The sequence below is a fragment of the Ylistrum balloti genome, unplaced genomic scaffold (genome assembly GCF_031769215.1).
Source record: "Ylistrum balloti isolate Yb309-2 unplaced genomic scaffold, AGI_CSIRO_Ybal_v1 Utg371816, whole genome shotgun sequence".
NCBI classification, from domain to species: Eukaryota; Metazoa; Mollusca; class Bivalvia; order Pectinida; family Pectinidae; genus Ylistrum; species Ylistrum balloti.
The window spans coordinates 587,877-612,791 of NW_026782903.1; the positions used below are offsets into that span (position 1 = coordinate 587,877).

The following is a 24,915-nucleotide window of genomic DNA, read 5'->3' on the forward strand; positions in this document are numbered from 1 at the left end:
GGATGAAGAGGTCGTACCGTCAGTGAACAATGGAGGGTGACTTTAACAATATCAATATTGTAGTTAACCAACCTGATGATGAATTTCTCTGATCCTTTAATCGTACTCTTAGTGACTTCTGAGACACTCTCCTGATGTAACCGATCCAATACCGAGAGGTTATCGTCCTAAAGGTAAGCCCGCCAGCGCATCACAATATATCACCTCACCTCACCACCAGATGTGAAAGAAACACTATTAGTATACAATGGACGTGTAAACTCGTGATATGTGCCATCTTCAGGCCCTGTCAAGACAGCTGGCTAACATTTGTCTAATTAGCTCTACCTAAACCCGGTAATGCACGCGCTCGTCACGAGAGAATTAATAAGATAGTACCTCTTGGCACATTGTGAACAGTTGCGTTTGATGATTAAAAATTTCTATCGTCTATTGCAATCTTCTTAAATAAACTTAATTGTCTCTCGGGTCAATTACTTAATTAAGATATGAAATTCACGAAAGACTGCGTGTCTTGAATTCTTGATCAAATGCCACTAAGATGATCTGCTACCCAACTTTCGTTTTCTTTTCGAACAGTTCTTCATACTGAGGTGTAAGTGTGGGGAGGTTGAGAGAGAGGGAGGGGGGGGGGGAGCGGGAGGGCAGAGCAAATTTAAGTCATTATGTACTGATTGAGTGATATGCTTTATTTAATTATTCTCTGGAAGATGCATTTTGTAGGGTCAACTTAGTATGTCGCACAAAAATTCGGATTTTGCGATTTAAGAATTGCGCTGTAAGGAGTGATCGAGAAATAGCCCACACAATCTATAGAATACCTTGTATTTCATACGTCACTAGTGTAACATACACTGGAGCATTTCTCATTAACCGTGCCGTTCAGAAATGAGTTGTAATGTCATAATATGGACAATGACGTTACGTCATGAATTAAAAAAGGCGCCAAAAATGACTGCCTCTGTTTGATGTTGTTCTCCATTATTTTCTTTGCTGTCAAAATGTAACTTTTTTAGAGTTATGCGATAAAAAGTATCTGCACATGTCATTTTTAATTTTAAATGAGATTTTATGAAACTTTTATGGAAAACTTCATAAATTTCATATAAAATGAAAACTCATTTACTGTTTATTTGTGTACACAATAACTTTATTAATTTTTAATATTTAATTGAGTTCCTTTGCTCACTAATCAGTCAATCCTATCTGATCGTCATTTGATTTAATGACGAGACAACAGTCGAATCTCGAAGGAAGCCAGCTCAAAATGGACCGAGTGTATAGTTGTGTCATTTCAACATCTGAATTTGATAAATCGTATCATCGGACAACAGGAGGACCGTGAAACGATCTATAATATATAATGTACCTTATCGCATATATATGTGTAGAGAGCGTCCTCTGTTTTACTCACGGATTACCTCCCTTCAAAATGATACAAATGCATCCGGCTTTGCTGAGTGGTAAATATTCTTTAACCTTATCACAGGCACATAAATCGCCACTAAAAAAAGTATGACCATTTACGTATGATATTTATACATGCATACAATTTTTCAGTAAGCTAATTGATTGCCACTCTTTCAACTTTTACTGGTTAACTTGAGTTTTTTCAGTGCTATTTCTGTTGTGGTTTTAGATGTAGGGAGGGAATGACGTTGTGGCTGGAGGGGTCGCCTTACTATCAATATACATATATCAATGTAGACAAAACTACTGAAGTAATATATCCCCTACCGTCGGATTGTATTTACACTTTTCATGACAGTAAAGAGTCGCATTGATTTTCCTACTTGTTCTGTATATACCAACACTATGATTAATGTATGGACGTCATCTTCAAATCAAGCCGTGTTTGATGTGAGCCGAGAACAAATAAAGGTCCTTTTCATCTACAGAGCATGTACTCCCTCGTCGTCAGTATCTAATTCCCGAAAAAAACTGCAGTGTTATTGGTCCCAATGGAAATCAATACCACTACACGTGTCTAGTGATCCGGCCGGAAGGACTGCGGTAGGATTCCTGTACATCTCTCTGGTCGTATCACTCACAAATATCGTCACTTGTTTTTTTATTTATCACAGAGAGTTTACCCTAATCTGATTAGCGATACAACAAATGTCAGGGATATTAGTGGAATATCATGAAATGTGTTCTAAATATTTTAACAGGAAACGATATCACATCTAACAAATTTTAAAAGTGAAAATGTTTTTTTTTTTCCACAAGAACATTTCAGGAACGTCATTTTGCTATGGTTACGACAGTCGTAAAGAGGGGAGACAACTCTCGTAGATACAACATGGGAGACAACTTACATAGATGGAACAGGGTGAGTTGGATGACACAGACCTTGACATCAGGAACAGTCGGAGCATTGATTGTAATAAACACTAACTACTTCAAGTTAGTGAGACTATCTATAACTTCAAAAGGACTGATCTCTTGAGAACTAATCCAATCACCAAACTTTGAACGAGATAAATTCGCTTGATACACTTCATTGTGGTTGATTCCTAATAACCAGTTTCAAACGCTACAAACAGGAACTGTGAATAAAAGAACAAAGGGCACTACAAATTGTTTTGTTGTATATCGATTAAATCTTGATTGTTTCGTGTTGGGAGGAAATGTGCAACAATACACATGACCGCCACGTACTGCGTTTTCCCAATATTGTCCGCTTGTAATAGTGTGACGTCATTATTAGTGTAATCAATATTATCACGGATTAGCGTCTCGCCAAGATACTGTGTTTCAAAAATATTTACCTCTAGATAACTCATCATAATACATGTAGATTTGTGTTTCACCATCATTTCCAATAAACATTTCACAGCTATTAGATGTACCGCAAAGTATGTGTTTTACTAATATTATAATTATCGCTTTGGCATGTGGCATGTTGAAAGTTATGGTATATAGTGAAACTGAAACCAATCGAACCACGATATGCTGACACTTACCGTCTGAAGTCAAACTGGCTGATAAATCGGACCATGACATTGTGATACTTACCGTCTAAAGTCAAAATGACTGATAAATCGGACCATGACATTGTAACACTAGCTGTCTAAAGTCAAAATGACTGATAAATCGGACCATGACATTGTGACACTTACCGTCTGAAGTCAAACTGACTGATAAATCGAACCACGATATGCTGACACTTACCGTCTGAAGTCAAACTGGCTGATAAATCGGACCATGACATTGTGATACTTACCGTCTAAACTCAAACTGACTGATAAATCGGACCATGACATTGTGACACTAGCTGTCTAAAGTCAAACTGACTGATAAATCGGACCATGACATTGTGACACTAGCTGTCTAAAGTCAAAATGACTGATAAATCGGACCATGACATTGTGACACTAGCTGTCTAAAGTCAAACTGGCTGATAAATCGGACCATGACATTGTGACACTTACCGTCTAAAGTCAAAATGACTGATAAATCGGACCACTGATAAATCGGACCAACATTGTGACACTAGCTGTCTAAAGTCAAACTGACTGATAAATCGGACCATGACATTGTGACACTTACCGCCTGAAGTCAAACTGACTGATAAATCGAACCACGATATGATGACACTTACCGTCTGAAGTCAAACTGGCTGATAAATCGGACCATGACATTGTGACACTTACCGTCTAAAGTCAAAATGACTGATAAATCGGACCATGACATTGTGACACTAGCTGTCTAAAGTCAAAATGACTGATAAATCGGACCATGACATTGTGACACTAGCTGTCTAAAGTCAAAATGACTGATAAATCGGACCATGACATTGTGACACTAGCTGTCTAAAGTCAAAATGACTGATAAATCGGACCATGACATTGTGACACTAGCTGTCTAAAGTCAAAATGACTGATAAATCGGACCATGACATTGTGACACTAGCTGTCTAAAGTCAAACTGACTGATAAATCGGACCATGACATTGTGACACTAGCTGTCTAAAGTCAAAATGACTGATAAATCGGACCATGACATTGTGACACTAGCTGTCTAAAGTCAAAATGACTGATAAATCGGACCATGACATTGTGACACTAGCTGTCTAAAGTCAAAATGACTGATAAATCGGACCATGACATTGTGACACTAGCTGTCTAAAGTCAAAATGACTGATAAATCGGACCATGACATTGTGACACTAGCTGTCTAAAGTCAAAATGACTGATAAATCGGACCATGACATTGTGACACTAGCTGTCTAAAGTCAAAATGACTGATAAATCGGACCATGACATTGTGACACTAGCTGTCTAAAGTCAAAATGACTGATAAATCGGACCATGACATTGTAACACTAGCTGTCTAAAGTCAAAATGACTGATAAATCGGACCATGACATTGTGACACTAGCTGTCTAAAGTCAAACTGACTGATAAATCGGACCATGACATTGTGACACTAGCTGTCTAAAGTCAAACTGACTGATAAATCGGACCATGACATTGTAACACTAGCTGTCTAAAGTCAAAATGACTGATAAATCGGACCATGACATTGTGACACTAGCTGTCTAAAGTCAAAATGACTGATAAATCGGACCATGACATTGTAACACTTACCGTACATGCTATATCATCAAACTGAGATAAATGTGATCATAACAATGAGCAACTTATCGTCTAAAATCAAGCTGAGATAAATCGGACCATGACATTGTGACACTTACCGTATGCAGTAAAACTGAAATACATTGGTCCATGCCTGGCGTGGTGTACTTATTGTAAAAATCGAAATCTGTTTATGAGTCACACATCAGACTAATAAACACAAATATAATAAGATCAACTATGGAAATTGTAAACGGCAAAACTCATCTACATAGTCAGCATTTGCAGCCGAATCTGGTTCCACTACAAAGAGTAGTAATTGTCGACGTAATTACATAATGGTTATGGAAAGACTAACGACGTATTTAAGTGCTCGTTAGAAATCGGGACAATTTAACTGTTGTTTTCGTCGCTTTTGTTTACAATTTGCATAACACCCATGTCCTATATCCCATACCTATAAGTCTTGTTATGCTACTAACAAGTAATGAGGACCAAGCAAACGGATTCGACACTCTGAAACAGGAAGTAATGATTTTTTAAAACAATGTTCTCGAAATATTGTTAAAAGTACAAAACCATGTACCCAAAAATCGATGTCTTGTGCCTCTCGCAGTTTCTTTAAACAGATTTCTAACCGAGTATACTGTGTCCTGCCTCGGATTCCGTATGTACAAGAGAATGAACGACTTCTGAGTTTGTCGTCCCTCGTCAGGGTCATGTTGAGCCGCGGTGTCCTTCTAGTAGTTGGCGCCTAGTTCACTGAACACTGTGACATTCGAGAGGTCCGTCACGCGAGTCAAGTGTGTCAAACGACACAACCACGACAACACATGTTGGTTCGGTTCTCAGCGTTCTGAGGAACACAAATCGTCACGGAAGTCAAACTCCGCAGCTCGGATCTTCTACCGATTTTCATAGGCCATTGTTCTGCCGGCTTTATAAAATACCAGTAAATCGAAGGCAAAATAAGCAATAACTGTAACGACAGAAATACCACTAAAATCCAGCGTGATTTCCGTATATTGTACCGGCATTTATTAACGGACATTCAAACTTTTTAATCAGGATACTTCTTTACATAGAGCTTGTTGGATCGTTTACGGACACTTTCGCGTCACTTCTCTCGTGTATTACAGACAGGGTGTTGATTAAGTGTTCGATTGTATATGTAAACAATGCCTTAGATTTAGAAGACACCGTACTTGTCTTTCTATATATGACTCATATATGTGCGTCTTTTTAATTCATCCAATTAGCTGTTTTACATACTTGGAATAAAATCGTGTACACACATATGGTATGAATCAGTCATATTACAGTACGTTAACAACAGGACGGGGTTCACGGATATGACTGTCTTGTCTATTGATATCACACAAATTTCCAGGAAACATAGCTAAAATGTTCACAATTAAGTAGCACTTTACACGGATGTTTTACACTCCCCTCTGATAAAGGTGGCGCTAGTTGACATTGACGACCAAAACATTTTCGAAGTATGTTTTATCTAATGCCGAGTGCCGCGTGTAGTTTGTTGCCTGGCGGTTTTCACAGTATTGACAGTAATGTTAAAAATGATAAAAATGTGTTTAAATTGTTATCTCATGAGCAACAAAAGTGCCAGGTTCCCTCGTGTTTCATCCTTTGAGGTTTGTGTGTTGAGTGTGTAAACGTTTATTATAACGATAACATGCACTAGATTTATCTGTTTTGTCTCGGCTATTCAGGCTTAATTGCCAGTGTTCTCTCCATAAACTACTACAAATGTACTTGTCCACGCCACAGCGCGCGCCGCATCCTTATAAAACCACGTTTAATATTAGTCTGTTCCTTATCGTCGTCATAATGGTCCCTTTTGTTTATCCTTCTCTCCATCTTTAGTGGATCTTGAACAGGTTTACTCCTCTCGATACTGCCGAACCCTGTGAAGTGATGAAATGTGTTTCTCCTCGTCATTACCATGACAACTCAGTAATGGTATTCAATGTTCTGTAATTTTGTACAAAAATTAACCCGTCAGACTACAAAGTTAGCAGTCAGACTACAAAGTTAGCAGTCTGAAGTGCCACTTTTTATTTGGTCATTATATCCCAGTTATAAGAAATGTAAGGCTTGACAGATGAACTTGCCTCTCCTCGCTGTCGCCCTTGCTCAATAAGCCTCAAGGGGCGAATTCCAACGCTCTTTTCCGTAATCACGATGGAGACAAATTAAGCAGGTGTGAGAGGCGATCGATACCACAAACCCTAAAACTGTTGGTGTTAGTGCGGCTCCCTTCCTTCCCACAAACAGCTCTGCTCTTCATCCCAAGCTGCTAAAATCCTCTCCCTTCATCTCCTCCTCCCAAGCTGCTAAAATCCTCTCCCTTCATCTCCTCACAAGCTGCTAAACTCCTCTCCCCTCATCTCCTCCTCCCAAGCTGCTAAACTCCTCTCCCTTCATCTCCTCCTCCCAGGCTGCTAAACTCCTCTCCCTTCATCTCCTCCCAAGCTGCTAAAATCCTCAAGCTGCTAAAATCCTCTCCCTTCATCTTCTCCTCCCAAGCTGCTAAAATCCTCTCTCTTCATTTCCTCCTCTCACGCTGCTAAAATCCTCTCCCTTCATCTCCTCCTCTCAAGCTGCTAAAATCCTCTCCCTTCATCTCCTCCTCTCAAGCTGCTAAAATCCTCTCCCTTCATCTCCTCCTCCTCACATTTTTTTCCTCTGAAATTTTTCTCCTCCTCCTCCTCCTCTGCCTCTTGTTCACTCCTCCAGACTGTTCACCTATTCCCTACTCCCAAACTCACACTCCTTCCTCCGAAATTGTTCTCCTCCCAGTCTTTCTTCCTATTTTCTCTCCTCCTCTTCCGTGTCCTGTACGTTTTCGTATTGCTTCCTCCCAAATTACTCTCCGCTTCACCCTCCCTTCTCTTGCGCCTTTCCCATTCTCCCAAACTGTTCTTCATTTTTCCATATCGTTCGTCAATAACAAATTAAATGATGTTCGACTCCAGTCTCTGGAGTGCGGTCACCCAGGTGCATATGGTATGAGTATCAGATACGTGTATGAGATGGGTGGTTATAGGAGAGGGTGCTAGATATTACAGGGATACTTTCAGTTCAATGAATGTTTTTTTTTCATATTTAGTTTTAAAGTCACCATTCATCATTACAAATACCCAACATCCGAACCACTTTTGAAACCCGACCTATCAAACCATCCAATCTACAGGATAATCTAAATATACTTATCAGTGACATATGTACCCTTGTAGACATTAATTCGCTTTGGTCCGTACAAAAAGTTAGTACAATGTAGTCACTCCACACGTTTGTGGCTGACGAAAGTATGACGGTGATCTATCAATCAATTACATGAAGTACAAATGTAAAGAAATAGTTTTGCTATATAATTTCAAACGGAAAATATTTATGATTTATCATTGATAATAAAAATCTGTTTACTTACCTTAGGTTATCGCCATGTACTGTAAGCAGATACCACTTGGGGTCTCTCACCTGAATTACACGTGCATTCCTGGTCGTTACTTGATTCAAAAATGGCATCTTTTCTAGCTTATTTCATCATGACAGTTATTGATTCACACTTGCGGCGGCCATTCGTTTTTCAATAAACGTTACCATGGCTACGTCGAAAGACAGGTCATGATCGAACAAGTATTGTCGAGTAAAGCGGGATCGAGCGTCATCACACAATTTAACGAGCGCAGAAATCATCAGGTAAAAAACATGTAGGGTTAAAGGTTATAATCAAGCATTTTGATAGGTTACATAGGTTGGCTTTGGTCATTCAGGTCAAACGTCATGTTCAGTTGGGTATCGATTTTATCATCACCATCCGGACTTGCTTGTAACCCATCGAGAATTTCGAGGATGTGTCACCAGACAAAAGACCAAAATTCGAACCCATGACAACTCAATCAGGTACCGGGTCATCGGCGATAATTGCATGCCACATAAAACTATGGGGACATTAATTCTGTCCCAAATTCACCGGTACATCTGTGAGTGTTTGTGTTTTCTGTAGATTTCCCGTTTCATACAGTTATATATAGATACTTACTGTACCAAACTAGCCACAATATACCGCTCGGCTAGAGAGAAGTTATCTTTTCCTCGGTCGGTTGAGCGTCTGACTAGTGAGCCAGAGGTTCCGGGTTCAAATCCTAACGAAGATATTGAAATAAACCACTACCTCTGTCACAATGCTATAAGTGGGTGTCTGGTACGTGATTTTAATCAGCTGTGACATTCTTTTAGATCGGGTGATGAAAATGAACTATTCTATTCAGTTCGATTCCGAGATCGTATTGTTCAGATGAAATATCAATCTTAATCGGATATCACAGTGATAAGTGAGAATGTTCACTTAAATTATTAATCCGATAAAATCTCAGCAAAACCACCGGCACACGTCCAGTTATGCATGATCAAATTAGTGTTAAGTATTTGTACATGTACATTGAATGCCGGTAAGTTTGATGTTTTTACCACTAATTTCATTAATTCTATTTCCTCTGATTAAAGTGATTTTTATTTTATCCGCATGCGATTTAGAATGATATGATAATAGTTCTAGGATTTTACGTCGCTCGGTGGTAGGGTAAATAGGTCCAATATGGCTTTAGAGTATATTACATGTATATATTATCTATATGACCTGCTAGTGTTGACTGACGGATACCTAACATATCACAATTCGTTTTACCTGGGGTCAATATAATTCATTCCTCTGTTACCGTCTTATGTTGTTTGTGTTACTAGCGTCGAGTATTGACCAATTAAACTGATGAACTGAACTGATGCATGTGTATGTCTTTGAAACGTATGGAATTCGATTGTCGTGCAAATCGCGGAATCATGTCACTGGTCGTTGTGTCGAGCTCGAAATGTGTATATATATATACTAGAGAGAGAGTTGGGGTGTGTGGGGAGGGGGAGGTGTGGAGCTCGAGAGGTCAGTATTCATGTGCACAAATACAATTCTGGTATATTAACACTGAACACCAGAGAGGTATATAACACATGACGTGATATATACGTCTCTGTGAACACTTACAATTTACAACACATGCGCTCATCTACAATTTGTAATATTGGTTGATATTGGACACGCAAATAGAACCATTCAGCACAGTTACCACATTATTCCCAACTAGTTTTGATCATTGTATGGGAGGCTTCTTGGTAAGCTTGTGTGATAGGCCTATCAACAATAAAATGATTCTGCTTATGTCAGATGATTCATAACCCTGATGTCAGAAATTACATGAAGAAAATAAATCACATTTAAAAACGACATACAGGTTTTGATTATGTTTAATGGTGAAAAATAACAGCCTGGAGAAATTCTTGCGGACATTTTCCGAAAATAGCCAACTATATATAGACAGACAGACAGACATTCTTTATTTCCTCTTTGCAAGAGATTATTGTCAATCAATACAAAATAAATATATTTACATTTTGAATTACATAAAGATATTTCTCACAGGCAGGGAAAAGAGATTTACATCAGTGCATCCATCTCGTTAACCATTCCTTTCAAATTAACTGCCATATTTACCATCAAAAGCTCCCATTCCGATTCATCTAATTGTACATTCGTTCGGTCTCCTAATAGAAAGTTACACTGATTTTCATCGTTTAAATTTGAAAACAAGATATAAGATTGCACCTCTATTGCATTCACCACACCGTCCATCAACACATCACGACTTTGAAACAATTTTGGACACTCTATCAAAAAGTGAAACACAATGTCAGAACTAGACTTTCCACATAATTTACAAAGTACAATGTCTTGTTCAAACATAAATGAGTACTTCATTAACTCTACTAGGTTCCACATATATTTATGCGACTTTTGTTTTCTACTTACAGTATAGGATTAATTCCTTGATAACAATGAATGGCAGCATATCTGGACAGTTCAGTTTTTGTAGACAGCTTTTCTCTCCATAGTATATAATAGAAATCACTAACGCACCTTTTCATAAAATGCTTTCAACATAGTTTTGGCGGCAAAAACTCATTGGTTAGAAAGTCCATAATAAAAGATTATATATTAAACTTTTCCATGATGTTACACACATCTGGAATAAATCCTATTTGTACATCAGATAGCTCCCCAAACATGAATTGACATAATCGAATAACGAATAATGACTTCCAAATAAAGCGTATATTTCCCAAACATAGCTTATTCCAAAATAACAGTTTTTTAATTTCAACCTCACTCCATACATTAAAAGCTCCTAGACATTGCGTTGTTACATAAGTTGATGACGTTTTAGATAGTCCGATGCACCGTCTACAGGCATACATATGCATTACCTCTAATCCTATAACAAATTTATTAGCATAATTGTTCCAAAGTTCGCTTCCATATAGTATACAAGGGTAAACGATTTATTTGATAATGTTAAAACTTGTCACGGGATTGAGCCCATTTGAGTGGATGCCAATACCAATAAGAGAATTTAAACTTTTTCTTCCTTTATCACTCGGAGATGCTATTGTCGGATTGTAAATTACAAGTAAATGATACTCCAGCATAAGTTTTCTGAGTAGTTTGAGGAATAGCCTCCCCTCCTAAATAACAGGATATCTTACTGTGATGTTCCGATTTAAATCGACGTGACAAATTAAAAATCATAAACGAACTTTTAACAGAGTTATATTTTAAACGTCACATTGCAGAATATGAATAAACAATGTCCAGCTCTTTCTGCAATAAAGAAAGCGTCGCTGCGAGAAGTAACGTATCATCTGCTAATAATACACAAGGAATATGTACATGTTTAACCTTTAGCCCTTTTACTTCATTGATAACATGTATATAGTACTGATATGCATCTAACGAACACATCACTAATACTGGATCGTCTTGTCGACATCTCTTACTGCATTCAAACTGTAGCTGACATATTGATTGATTGATTCGTTCCCTCTAGTGAAAACAGAGTTATCCTACCTGTACGGCGAGCACTTCCGCTTGACCTTTCCATCCCGGCAAATATGGCGACTACCAGCAGTTTTGTTGTGCTGTGCTGTCTTTTTGTCCTCCCGCTGTGTGTTTTAGGTAAACTGTTTTGATAAAACTATTTCAATTAATTGTACATATGCTACTTTATCACGAACCATCATTCTGACATCACAATATTGTCCGTTATAGACGAAATTAGTACTTTTCTGTCAGCACTGTGTGTTGACGTGGCACAGTGATGTTGGATGTGATCTGATCAAAGAGAACATATATTGTTTGCCTTTGTAATTTAACAACGAGTGCTTGATCGTTGATATGGTTCTCTAAAACTACTGAATATTGGCTTTTGTTTTATTATCTACTTGTTGTACGCTTAATGTGCAATCTGGTGAATGCGCTTCCTGACAAAGAGGAATACCAACGAGTAATACCGTAACAGTATTTTTCATGACTGTATTAATATTTCAATACTTTGAAATAAAGTAATTTTGAAGAAATTGATATGTAATGATTTCGCATCCCAAGAAGCATTAAGAAAAACAATTAATTAAAAAATACAATATATATAAAGGCTCTGAGGATAGGGATCTTAAATTGTACCTTATCGTATTGTTAATTACAAAATCAAGTCTACCATAGATGATGTTTCAAAAGTCCCTTTACAGTTCTTATCATATACAGTACCTTTTGTTATATTGGTGAATTTTATGTTCATTTTGCATGTACCATCAAATGGAATGTGTGTCTGAAATATATCTTAAATCATTATTAGAATCAAATCAATTTATCTGTTGCTGAAATTTCAAACTTTATGTATAAAAGTAATTAATGTCACCAATATTTCAGACAAAGTTTCCATGGTATTGATTTGAACATAAAATGAAAAATCTGTATGCTTTCTAGCACATTTTAGTCCACAATAGCAACATTTCATATCAGCAATATGGATTCATTGTGCATGTATGTGGATTTTGGTAGTTAAAATATACTCTTAAAGGTCTATTGAAAACCCTGTTGCATTATTTAATTTTCCTAAATTATATAAAATTGAATTAGAAAATATTGTGTTTATGTATTTGGTAATGTATTTGCCTGGAAAATCGTGATCCACTCTTGTAGGGTTGATCACATGAGGTCACGTTATTGCTGATGTCAACACTCTCTGTAAACTCTTTGTATGTTCCACAGGAGACACCTGTTTGGCACCTGAGGTCAAGACCCAGACTTATACAACAACTGAGGCAGTCACCTCCACAGAAACTGTATTCATTGTTGAATTCACATTGAAATGCAAAAACAGTGTATCGGTGAGAAAGTTTATCACGAAAACAACATTAATGACAAGATACAAAATCATTATTAAGGAAAATAGTTCTTATAACAAATAAACATTAAATATGAAACTGTTCGTTGTTATTTTATCCATATAATACAATGCAATCTTACCGTACAATGAAAAATGGAACAGTTAGTTAATAATATTTTTATTACCTTTGTTACACAAAAAAATATTTCAAATTCAATTTTATTCAAATTTATGCAATCAGTGAGGTAATCGTATTGTATAAACTATTTTAAATGATGGACACGAAGAGCATTTAAAAATCAAGACAAGAAATCGGTTGGTCAGTCCTTGTATTTCTTACTAATATATTTACCATTCCAGAATTTGAACTTGTATGCCGACATTCAGGGAAAAACGATTCCTGTAACCAGGACAGTCAATGGTGATAAATATCAGGTAAAGTAACATCAAGTCAATTATACACATTTACCACAAGGTTTTTGTAAAAGTGGACATGAAAAATATAAATATCTCATTTCAAAGTCAGTATAATTTCAAAATATTTTGTTTTTCCTCACAGTCATACTTGAATAAACTGGTACTATATTATGTTTTTATGTGTATACACATTTATGTTCTCTTAAAGTTGTAAAATCTACAGGGACATGTCTAGTAAGGATTGTTGTAATGGATTCTATTTGTTAAATATCCTATTTCATTGATTGCATTACTTTCACATGTGTTTATTTCAATGATATTACCTCAGTTCTTTTACATTAAAAAGGATCTTGGTCATTTTATAAGTATGGATTATAAAGTTATCATAATGGTTCATTCAAATTTAAAAACATGAAAATATATAGATATATCTCTACTAGTTAATGATTGTTGAGGTGAATTATATGATGTTTAGATTGAACAAAGTTTTACACAGAAGAAAAGAAAGTCATTTCTGTTTTAGTGAGCATTCTAGATGTCATTATTGTAACTTTGAAGGCATGTAGACAGTAAATGGCGCAATAAATTATCTGTGAATTCTATTTACAATTGTATAGGTGAGTTACAGTGATGAACATTCCAAACTACCATCAGGCTCCTATGAAATCCGACTGTTTGATGAGGAAGGATTTGCTGCTCTTAGAAAGGTAAAGTGATTTTGAATTTGAAATAGGTTTTTTTCCACTTTAATCAAAGCAAAGTTTTAAAATTCTTAAAATCAGTGTAATGTAATTTTAAAAAAGGGTTAATTTTGTCTGTTATATGTTAAAAGTTGTTAATTGAAATATTTACATTACAGGCTCAGAGAAGTGGAGATGATACTGGAGCTGTGAAACCTGTTCATACCATCAATGTTAACCATCCTGTAAGTAAAGGGAGGCCACTCTTTCGTATAGCATGACATAAATGAATTGTAACATAATTAGACCAAATATCTTTTAAATGTGACAAAGTTCTTTAAGATAAAATGAATTAATTTCAAATTTTGTTGATCTGATATCTAGTTGTGAAGCTTTCATTTTCTTTTAATGGAATATAATTTGTTTCGTTTTGTGCAGGGTGTGTGGAAAGGTCCATTACTCCAGAGCGAGTTTGTTGCAGCAACTGTAGCAGTATTTGTATGGTATTTAGCATACAATGCACGCAGCCAGCTACAGTAATTTCTTTAGCATTGTTTATTTTATACAAATTCATTAACATTATTTTCCAATAAATTTCTTTTTTTTATAAAAATTTGTGATGTTATTTCATATTTGAGACCTGTCTCAGATTTCACAAAGTGCAATTGGTTGTTGTTTTTAAAAGCTAAAGCAACTAAAATTTAGAGTCCTATCCAGTAAAATGAAAATACAATAAGGACATAAAATAGTTTCAAATCTACAATTATTTTAACAATAAAGAAATGAAAGAAGACTTAAGTTGTTACATTTAAGCAAACGTAAGTTTCAGTTTCAAAATCTACAATGTTTTTTGGTTCCCATCATAAAACATGAAGTTGTCTACGGTATATCTGTACATGTTACAGCACATTTTTGAGATCTCCCATACCAAAGAGGTGTGGAGGAGAGGGGTTCAATGAATATTTCTAAAGGATGATAAATTATCTGAGCTACATCGCCTACCTCTTATTGGCAATGTTAGTTATTATTGTCCATCAACTGATATAAAGTTGACCTATTAGGATTTCATTGTAGACAGGATAAAGAAAATAGCATGACATCATCTTGTCTGTTTATACATTCCAGGACTACTGCAACTCCCAATACATTTAACAGCTGCTTTAGACATTAGATACAATATGTACCATTCTCTGTGGAAACAGATGTGTACAATGAAAAAGTATTTAAACATACAGAAATAGAACATAATGACTCCTCTATTTAGAAAATGAGTTGATAGCAAAGACTTGTCAATACCGATTATGTATGTAGAAAATGCTTATCATGACTTAATTGTACAAGATGTTGAAGGGCTGGATTTTTCTGAAACGTGTGCATAAGTAAATGGTTCATGCGCCAAGAAAATTATAATTATTTTCCCCCAAAAAAGGCAGCAAAGCAACCTGAAGGATACGTATCTGGTATGCATGAATTTAATATTCGGCCCCATCAACTTAAACCATCTTGCTGGCCACTTTAGTACAGGAAATGAATTCTATATGCGAAATGTTTTATACAACTAAAATAACGAAAATCCTGCTATTTCAGTTGTATAATAGCTACACTTCAAATATCAAACGCTTGATGATAAATACTTTCAAAGCAATTAAATCTCTACATTAAATGGTCAGTCGCTGAGGCTTGTGACATGATGTAGTATGGTAAAGTGAAGCCACTATATACTCTGTTGCTGTTTCTTCACTTAATCTTTTATCAGTACACTGAATTATGTTCCTAAATACATAATAAAACATACAAACAAACAAAATTTTCCCACCCAGACCAATTTTTTGTTATTGATGCAAAAATTGGTGGAAAAGGGTTAATCAGTTAGATAATAGTGTAATATTTCACTTTTCCACGGCCCAGTTCCAGGAGGAAATTACTAAATGAAAGTGATAAAATTAAGTGCAGAAACATCAGCTGAAAACAGAATATAAAGTGACATCACTTTACCGGCGGGGGGGATGTTCATTTCACCATAATTGTGAAGTGACCCACGGTTCATTTCACGATTATGGTTTTTGCTGCGGTTCATTTCCCCATGCTTCACAATATCCAGGGACGTCCCTGCAATATCATGCTACACCGGGACAGTTCTTTCACTGTGGCACTCAGGTGTGTCAAGTTAACAAACCAACCACCTCCCCTAAATGTGATCTTTTTTCCGTTTATTTCAAAAGACTGGTCAAAAAAGAAACAGCAAAACAAGGAAACAATGTTGCTGTAAAGGATGTAAAAATGTTGCAATGGTGGAGTAGGCATCCAATCTCCTTGGGCAGCTGAAAGAGATCGCCTTTTAAAACCACACAACGTTAAAGCTATCTTCCTGGGAATTGAATCGGTCTGGATGTCAAACATAACTAAAGATTTCTGGTTTAAAAAAGAAGTTTCAGAAGCTGGAGGCACAAGCCATTATACGTCCCTGCACAAGCGAAGAAATTTTTATTGGTCTGGTTTCTGGAGAGAGAGAGAGAGAGTGGGAAACAATCACAGACTGATACGTTCATTGAAAAATTCGAAGGAGCGACACACACATTCAAAGCCAATAACATACCTTTATGCGACCCGAGAATGTTTCAGGGATGTAGCGAAAGTGAGCGTAACTACTGGAGTATTGAGGATGGAGAAAAACTCGTTTTTTGAACCCGTCATCCTCAGATGGCCATTCCGATCGCCCAGAGTTACTTCCCTTCGCTTTACTCTACTAGATGGCATGGTGATAAGTTAGATAAATATTCAAATTACTGTTTCTTGAGAACTTCGGGATGGATATTTCTCACATTTAATTGTAGGTGTCAAATGGTCATAGATGTCAGTGGCATAGCAAATGTCTTTTAGGAGTGTATGCTTTCAAGAGAGAGTCCAGGGGTAAGGCCTCGGTAGGGAGTCAAGGGCGTGAATCCCCACTGAAGCTGTCGGGTATCTACTAATCAGAAAAATCTTATTTACACCAACACATTTTATTCAACAAAAATGGCAAAATGCAGTAATCATTTTTGTCAGTCACAATAATAGCTATTTCGTACGTATGCTTAACCATATTGCTACGCTACTGTTTTAGCCCTTCAAGATCGATTTTATGACTGATGAGAAAAAAATGTCTGATTTCTGAAAAGAAAGAAATGAACTGAATGGTTTTTTTTCCACTGAATTTTAAATGTAGGTTTCCCTTGGTCTGTCACTGAAAACAAATAAACAATGACAGATGACCATTATAGATTTTGACAATGGAAGTATGTCATTGTCAGTTTTTAAAAAGTACCCGACATTTTTTTCTCAAGTTTTACAGTTAGGTCGCGCTTGGTCCTTAGATGTGTTCTTTTGATTTTAGGACACGTCAGACAACCATCTTTGATTTGGCAGTTGAATATTATTATCACTTGTTTTACAACAGGAATGCTCAAATTTCATATAAAGAAAAATAAACAAAAAAGAAAAGAAAAGAAAAAAAACATGAGAAAATAGGAACTCTCATAACGAAGTGGTGTGTCATTTTTCAAGCAATGCTTCAGGACACAAGTGGCAGACTTAACTTGCACGTAAGCACGCCAGAAAGCACGCGATGTCAGATCTGGGGGCCTGTTATATGCTTTTGTGACTGGTTTTACAAAACTCATGATGATCTTGATATTTCCATGGTGATACATTTGACTGTTCGTGAAACCGAAGAGTGGCTTGTTAATTTATGTAGATGCGTATTCCTTAATAGTTGAGCTAAACGCACACAAAGAATTGCCTTGAGCTCATTGGGACAACCTACACGGATAGCAACGAACATAATTCCGGAACTTTCGTTCAGTGTTTTGACTTCTAATTTACATGCATAGATACTGTTTCCTCTCATGGTTTCACGTGGTGGTGTTTGTGGGTTTCGTGGATCAGAATTTTAACGATGGCGAACTTGTACATGAGTAAGTAAACATAGTATGATTAAAAACAAACACACATAATTAAGATAAACACTTATGTATGATAATGAGATAGCACTAATGTCGTGATTAGTATAAAATATAATCCCATACTCTATCACTGATACAGCCCTTCAGTCATTAAATTAGATTATTATTGCTAAACTTGGTGATCCGAGGGTCAGCAAAAATGCTAATATACATGAATGCAACAAAATATATTTATGCACCTATAACCAGTTTTGGAAATCCCTAACCACTTTCACGTTTAAATATTATACTTATTAGTATTATCATTATTACTGAGTAGAATTCCGTATGACTTGAAAGTTGTTTAATAGCTCACAGATTTTGGGGAGTATCTTATTACTGTAAGTTTGATTGTATATAAGTTATAGTGCAACTCAGCAATGGAGTGAAGAGAAAACACGTATTGTGTATTAAACATTTGATCTTTCAATTTACATGAATAATGGAAGGGTATATATATGTAAACTGCCTTAGAAATATATTTTACTGAAAACGGCAATCTTTGAATGAGGTAAATCATGCCCTATAAGTAACAGGATGAAATGGTGAACACAGATGTCAGCGGGGATGTTATGAAATGAACAGAGGTATATTATTTTTGAAAAATCTAAATTGGTGATATATATAAAAGGTATACGTTGTATGTGTGAATTATCTAACCCCACAACAATGTGTGTCAAAATATCACACCAATATAAAACATAAGAAATAAACAACATGTGAACATAATAATAATCCAAACTCAGAGTCAATAAAACTAAGGCAAAATATGAACAAAGGAAAGATTTACATAGAAACTCATGAAAAAATACAAGGATAATAAGAAAAGGTGTTCCGGAAGAGTAAATGTCTTCTGCTTCATTGACGACATTTAAACATTGGTCAATCCAAGTATGTATGTCATTTTCTCAAGTGAAAACTAGTAATTAAAACAACAGAATCACCTGGCAAACTAATGAGCATCAAACATGTCCTGCTTCATATCTCACAAAGAAATAGAATGTTTCTCAATTAGGTTACTATGAGGACTGTTAAACTTCCCCATAATTTTCAGTTTATATTAGTTTGCTTTATTTGACACTAGAAATAAAAGAAACTCCATGTTCTGTAGATTCAGTATGAAAACACAAGTCATATATTTCCAGATATAAATCTAAATTTGTCTTTGTTTATTCAGGAAAAGCAAGTAAAAGACAGTCTGCCAGACATAGGTACAAAGTTGAGAAGAAGGTAAGATATTGGGGAGTTGGTATTAATGGATATTGCAGGGTTTCCCATAAGAGCCGGTCGCCGGCCAATTTGACCACCTACTTTGATCATTTGGCCGCCTACACCAATCCAGTTCCGTAATAATGTTCCGTACACGACTACACATACACGGCAGGCCAGCCTCCTACTTTCACTACACAGCCTAATACTAACAAAATTATGGAAAACCCTGATATTGGTAATAAGTTTTCAGAATCAATAACCTTCAAGTTTCTAACTGATATCATTACCTGTAGTATTGTTTCAGTTTACAATAAATAATCAATAAGGTAACTGTTCTAGTGATTCAATAAATAATTAATTAATTGTTTTATTGATTCAAGGTCAGGCAACACAAAAAGAAAGTAAAGAAAATGGAAAAGAAAAATGGTAGCAAAAGTAAGTATTTATTGATGGGAGTTCACAGAAATGGATAGTGTGTCTGAATTTTGTCCTACAACATATAGCAGGTACAGAATTACCATTGACGTGAGCCTTTGATTTACAAATTAAAAGTATAATTACTTTTATCTATTGCTGACCAATGGTTTGCTCTCTTGATTTGACCCCATATAAAAATTGTAAAAGCTGAAAGTATTGACTGTATCAGTCCTTAACTAAAACCAAAATAAAAGATCCAGTTGAAACTGTTTTGTAAGTACCCTTGACCAGTACATTTGAATATAACTTTAATCTTTTGTGACAGAGATGAAAAAGGATCCAGGAATTCCAAACAGTTTGCCATTCAAAGAAATTGTGTTAAAGGAAGCCCAGGAAAGGAAACAGCGGGTATGATGCTAAATATTAAAAATGACAGAGAATGAAGTACTAGCAGTCTATCAGATCAGAATACTTGCTCACAATGATGGTTGTTGTTTCTCAACAAGCCTTTCTTCACTATATAGTCACAGTGAATAGGATTTCATTAGAACTTATAAAATATTTTCTCTGTGTCATTTTTTACCAGCTTGAGGAAGAACAACAGAAACGAAAACAAAAGCGGAAAAAGGATAGAGAAAGAAATCTAGCAAAGAAGAGGAATTTAGAAGGGATTTTGAAAGATGCACAAAAACGAAGTGGGGAATATGAAAAGAAGGTAAAATTTTCCTATTACATACACCAGAAAGAAGCCTTTTTATGGCATTAACCCGAATCAAAAAAGAAAGTTATAGAGTCATATTGGTTTCTTCATTTAAAAAGAAAATAAATATGACCTTTTAGCTTAAACCAAAAATCGCTGTTGTTTATAAGATATTGATACCTAAACAAAATAGTTTTCTGTCTCTCATCATGGTACAAAGATATCAAACCTGATTAATTTTTCAGAAAACATCAGGAACAACAGCAGAAGGCAAAGCTTCAGGGAAAGCAGTGGAGACTTCACTTAAGGCATTTTATAAAGAATTCAGAAAGGTGAGAACTGAACAAGACAAATTAGTGTCATTCTCATTAGTATATACTTAACCAAGGGCTGTAGGGGTACATTTCATTTCTGATGAGATGCACATCAAGATTTTAGTTGGATTATTTTCAATAAACATAATATGGTAAATCTTCAATCAGTCAGAATGAAGTAAAATTAATATTGTTGAACCCATTCAAATTAACAAAAATTACCTTGGTATGCATATGAAAACAGATTAGAGTTTGAACTATCAGCATTACTTATCATGACAAATGTCTCAGCAAGGCAGGAATCTACTGATTGGTGAAGAAAATGACCTGTTTAAAACATTGGAAAATGTGTCAATTATGATAAGATTATATTTTGAAACACTTGCAGTGTTACTATGATTTGAAAAGTGACCACATAGATCAGTTATTGAAATGCCAGTATTGTGATCAATAATTGGACAGACATACAATCTCAGGATGGGTTTGAACAATTTAAATTGAAAGTGAAACAAAAATAGAACGTATTTGAATTATCATCAGACAGAAAATGATTGTTTTTATGGAAAAGAATCGCTTGTTTAAACTACCCACCTGTTGGAACTGACCAGAGGTTTACTGTAACCATCAATTTGAAAAAAGTAAAAACAATATAATATGATCCTTTCTTGCTGCTTGTAAAGAGAGGAGGAAATTGTTTATGTTTGAATTCTGTGTTAAATGACAATGAGTATGAAATTTTGAAAATTGAATCAGAAGGCAAGTGTTGCATTCCATATCAAATCATGATGAATTGTTTCACCCCTTACCTTATCTTAACATGTTAGGGAAATGTATGTGGTGTAACATGTTTTCATCCTTACCATTGAGAAAGTTAGAAGATTTAAATGGCGTAACCTTGACCTTCAGGTCGTGGATGCTGCTGATGTGGTGCTGGAGGTACTAGATGCTCGGGACCCTTTAGGGAGTAGATGTGCCCAGATGGAGGAGGCAATCATTAGCAGTGGTGCCAACAAACGCTTGGTGCTAGTACTCAACAAAATAGGTACATACATATGTTTAATTCACAGTGTGGTACCAAGGAAGTATTAAAACTGCCATATATACCTGTACATAAATAACTGTAGACACTTAATAGGTACCACCATCGAACACAAGAAATAAAACTGTGACAAGTACTAAAACATAGGTAACCATAGAAACGTTGACATGTACCAGCAGCTGAAAGGAATTGATAGGTAACTTTGTAATCTTTGGTAGGTCACAAGAAAACCATAAAAATCAAGGGGTACCAGCACATATGGACCTTAGAAACATGAGGTGAGGTACCAACATGTAAGAAACCATAGAAACACTAAGACATAGGGAACTGAAAACACTCTGACCAGTACCAATAAATGGGAAACCATAGAAACACAGACATAAACAAAGACAAAGAAAACCATAGAAATAGGTACAGACATGTAAGAAACCAAGAGAAATAGTGACAATTAAAACAAACAGGACTATTATCAAGCAACGACGAAATGCACAGAAAACAAAGCAAATCTTAGGAATTTTAATTGGTACAATAATGTGGAGATAACTGTCCTTCAGATAAATCCATATTCTAGTCAATCTAGTGTGAAGATTTTAGATAAATCAGACTCTGACAGCAAATCCAATACTATCCCTATAACGGAGGTGTCAGTTATCTTTGTTGGTGTGTTTTAGATCTTGTTCCTCGTGAAAATGTAGAGGCATGGTTGACTCACTTACGGAATGAGTTCCCAACAGTGGCATTCAAGGCTTCCACACAGACACAGGCTGATAACCTGGTAAGAAGAGCTGATATGAAATAAACATATCAAAATGATGATTACATCAGTTAACATGTGTTTTATCTACATCAGAATTCATAAGCTGTAAGTTTGGAGACCTTCCTGTCTGAAAAGTGTAAGATTATTGTAAACAGGAAGTAGTTTGGATCCATTTAAAATAATGTTTACTAATGAAAAAGATGATAAGTGTGAGACTAAAATTGCATGATCATTGTTTTTGTAAAGATTATATGTTATATGTTAAATTCTAATCTTAAATGACCTTCAGAGTCAGAAAAAGGTAACCTTGGCCACAGTGAGTGAAGATGTTTTGAAGTCCAGTCATTGTATAGGAGCTGAGATCCTGATGAAACTGCTGGGTAACTACTGCCGAAGTAAAGACATCAAGACAGCAATACGCGTGGGTGTAGTGGGTAAGTTTGATCATAACATTTGGAGTAGGGAGATTAATATAACAAAGTAGACAGAAGCCATATACATGTGATAAAGACACCCAGGTGAGCTGATACAGAGTATGTTGTCTTGTTATGAGGAAAAGATGTGAAAGCCAAAGTATGGTGTCACTTTCTGGTGGTGTTGGTAACAGTTTAAAAATTTCACTTTAAAGTCTGTGTTCAAATCTGTTCTGTAAAAAGTTAGAAATACAACATCAAATTTTGGCGTCTAGCAACTCTGAATATTAGAGATGCTGAGTAGCTGGTTTTTCAAGCTTTCCATTTTGCCCAGTTTCTCATAAAGTACAAGTGTAAGTATGAACATCTGAACTTACCAAATAGATTACATAAAGTTGATATTTTGGGAACGGCAGCAACAAATCTATTTGACTTGTTATATTCATTTTAGATTAGTCCTATTAAAACAAGTTTGGTGAAATATCCGATGAGTTTTCGTCTTCCTCCTTGGGAAGATGGATGTGTTTGGAGTAAAATTGTCATGTTAAGGAATTTTGAGAGTTAAAGAATTTACAGTATTTTCATTTAATGTTTTACAATGGATCAGTATTTAAACATGACAACCATATATAGTGCTCACATGTTGTATATGTAAAATTAACTCATAAACTTCATATTTTGGGAGGCTGGGGCAACATAAAGTTTAATGTGTTCTGTATGTTGCTTAAGAATTACCATACCAAGAATTAAGGACATGTGAGACACATAATTTTGCAAAAATAATTTTGTAAATATTAATTGATTATAAGTCTAGAAATCATACCAAAAAAAGTAAAACAATAGATGTGATATATTTAGATTGTTTAAAAAGCATAGAATTCTATTCCAGGATTTCCTAACACAGGGAAGAGCAGTATAATTAACAGTCTGAAGCGATGTAAAGCTTGTAATGTAGGATCACAGCCAGGAATTACCAGGTAACATATCACCTTTCAACTCATTAATTTATAATGGTCGTTGTTGGCTCTATGCAGCATACACTCACTATATAGACTCAATAAATGACATGTAAATTTAGAACAGGTATAGTCAGGTCAGGATGTCATTCTAGGACTTACAAGTCCTTAATACATGGACTGTAGAATTAGGAATTCATGTAAAATAGCAATGATTTTCAACAGATGTGCTATCTTGTTGTTGGTGGCTGGCATTCAGATTTGTCCTCTTTTGCTACATGTATTAAAAAGTTATCTATTTAATGTGGTATATCTGTTGTGATGATATTATTCACAAACACAACTGTAATTTTTCTCGTCTTGTAATATATTTATTGTTTTGTAAACAGCTTTCTGTAGATAAAACAAAATTATGTGCATATGGTAACTGACAATGCTTGATCTCCTCTTATCATCTTCACAGAGCCATGCAGGAAGTGCAGTTAGACAAACATATTAAGCTGCTTGACAGTCCTGGGGTTGTCATGGCGACAGGTGCTAGCGACATGTCTGTGATACTCAGGAATTGTGTTAAGGTAAGACACACTCAGTTAATTGTTCTTGTAAATAACGATTCATTGTTAATGAGATGCACTTCAGGATATTGAAGTGGTCTTCAGCACTGTTTTGAAAAAATATTAATTTTATATTTTGTTATTTACCTACATAACCTGTTTTCCAGTGGTACCAAGAAATACACCTAATTGATCAGTTTTCCATGTGGAATTCTTGTCTTTGCATGATAAAATATGAATAAGATTTGATATAGTGCATGCATTTCAAAACAGATTGAATGATAAGTAACATTTTTTGTCTATGTTCCAGCTGGAAACTTTAGAAGATCCGGTAGGACCAGTTGAGGCCATACTGAAGCGCTGCTCCAAAGAACAGGTTAATTTTCTATTTCATATGATTTACATGTATTTCTGATTACTTATATTACTTGGCAGATAAACTACTATAGGATTGATAAGGACATTGTTAAAACAGGAAATGGTATGTGTATATTGGTGTATGTAAACAAACTCTGGACAGTTTTAATTATTGATCTTGTTCATAATGATATCTCACTAGAAATAAAACTAAAAATCCTTAAAACTCCAAATACAATGCT

The 24,915-nt window shown here is 35.6% G+C and overlaps 3 protein-coding genes across 3 annotated transcripts in view; 2 read left to right on the top strand and 1 right to left on the bottom strand.

Moving 5' to 3' along the window:
* Positions 1-155, bottom strand: part of LOC132563680 (uncharacterized) — a 48,640-nt gene extending 48,485 nt beyond the window's left edge. The window contains exon 1 of the mRNA XM_060228426.1: positions 73-155. The gene's annotated coding sequence lies outside the window, so the exon portion shown is untranslated. The remainder of the gene's footprint in view (positions 1-72) is intronic.
* An 11,410-nt stretch (positions 156-11,565) lies between these two features.
* On the top strand, positions 11,566-14,587 carry LOC132563683 (translocon-associated protein subunit delta-like). Its single transcript, XM_060228430.1, has 6 exons — positions 11,566-11,667; positions 12,760-12,878; positions 13,238-13,312; positions 13,912-14,001; positions 14,154-14,219; positions 14,413-14,587. The coding sequence occupies exons 1-6, from the start codon at positions 11,604-11,606 to the stop codon at positions 14,512-14,514; spliced, it is 516 nt and encodes a 171-aa protein (XP_060084413.1). The 5' UTR covers positions 11,566-11,603; the 3' UTR covers positions 14,515-14,587.
* Positions 14,588-17,852: 3,265 nt separating this feature from the next.
* Positions 17,853-24,692, top strand: LOC132563675 (guanine nucleotide-binding protein-like 3 homolog; the record flags this gene model as incomplete). Its single annotated transcript, XM_060228415.1, has 12 exons — positions 17,853-17,927; positions 19,132-19,184; positions 19,547-19,601; positions 19,909-19,991; positions 20,170-20,298; positions 20,529-20,615; positions 21,504-21,639; positions 22,308-22,411; positions 22,683-22,827; positions 23,696-23,783; positions 24,226-24,337; positions 24,627-24,692. Coding segments are annotated over exons 1-12 (1,077 nt in total), but the record flags the coding sequence as incomplete, so codon positions are not given.
* Between the last annotated feature and the right edge of the window lie 223 nt (positions 24,693-24,915).

Bases quoted from the DNA above. Each gene is read 5' to 3' on its own strand.
- LOC132563683 (XM_060228430.1), top strand. From the start codon at position 11,604: ATGGCGACTACCAGCAGTTTTGTTGTGCTGTGCTGTCTTTTTGTCCTC. The intron at 14,002-14,153 runs GTAAAGTGATTT...TTTACATTACAG, and splicing joins GATTTGCTGCTCTTAGAAAG to GCTCAGAGAAGTGGAGATGA. The intron at 14,220-14,412 runs GTAAGTAAAGGG...CGTTTTGTGCAG, and splicing joins CCATCAATGTTAACCATCCT to GGTGTGTGGAAAGGTCCATT.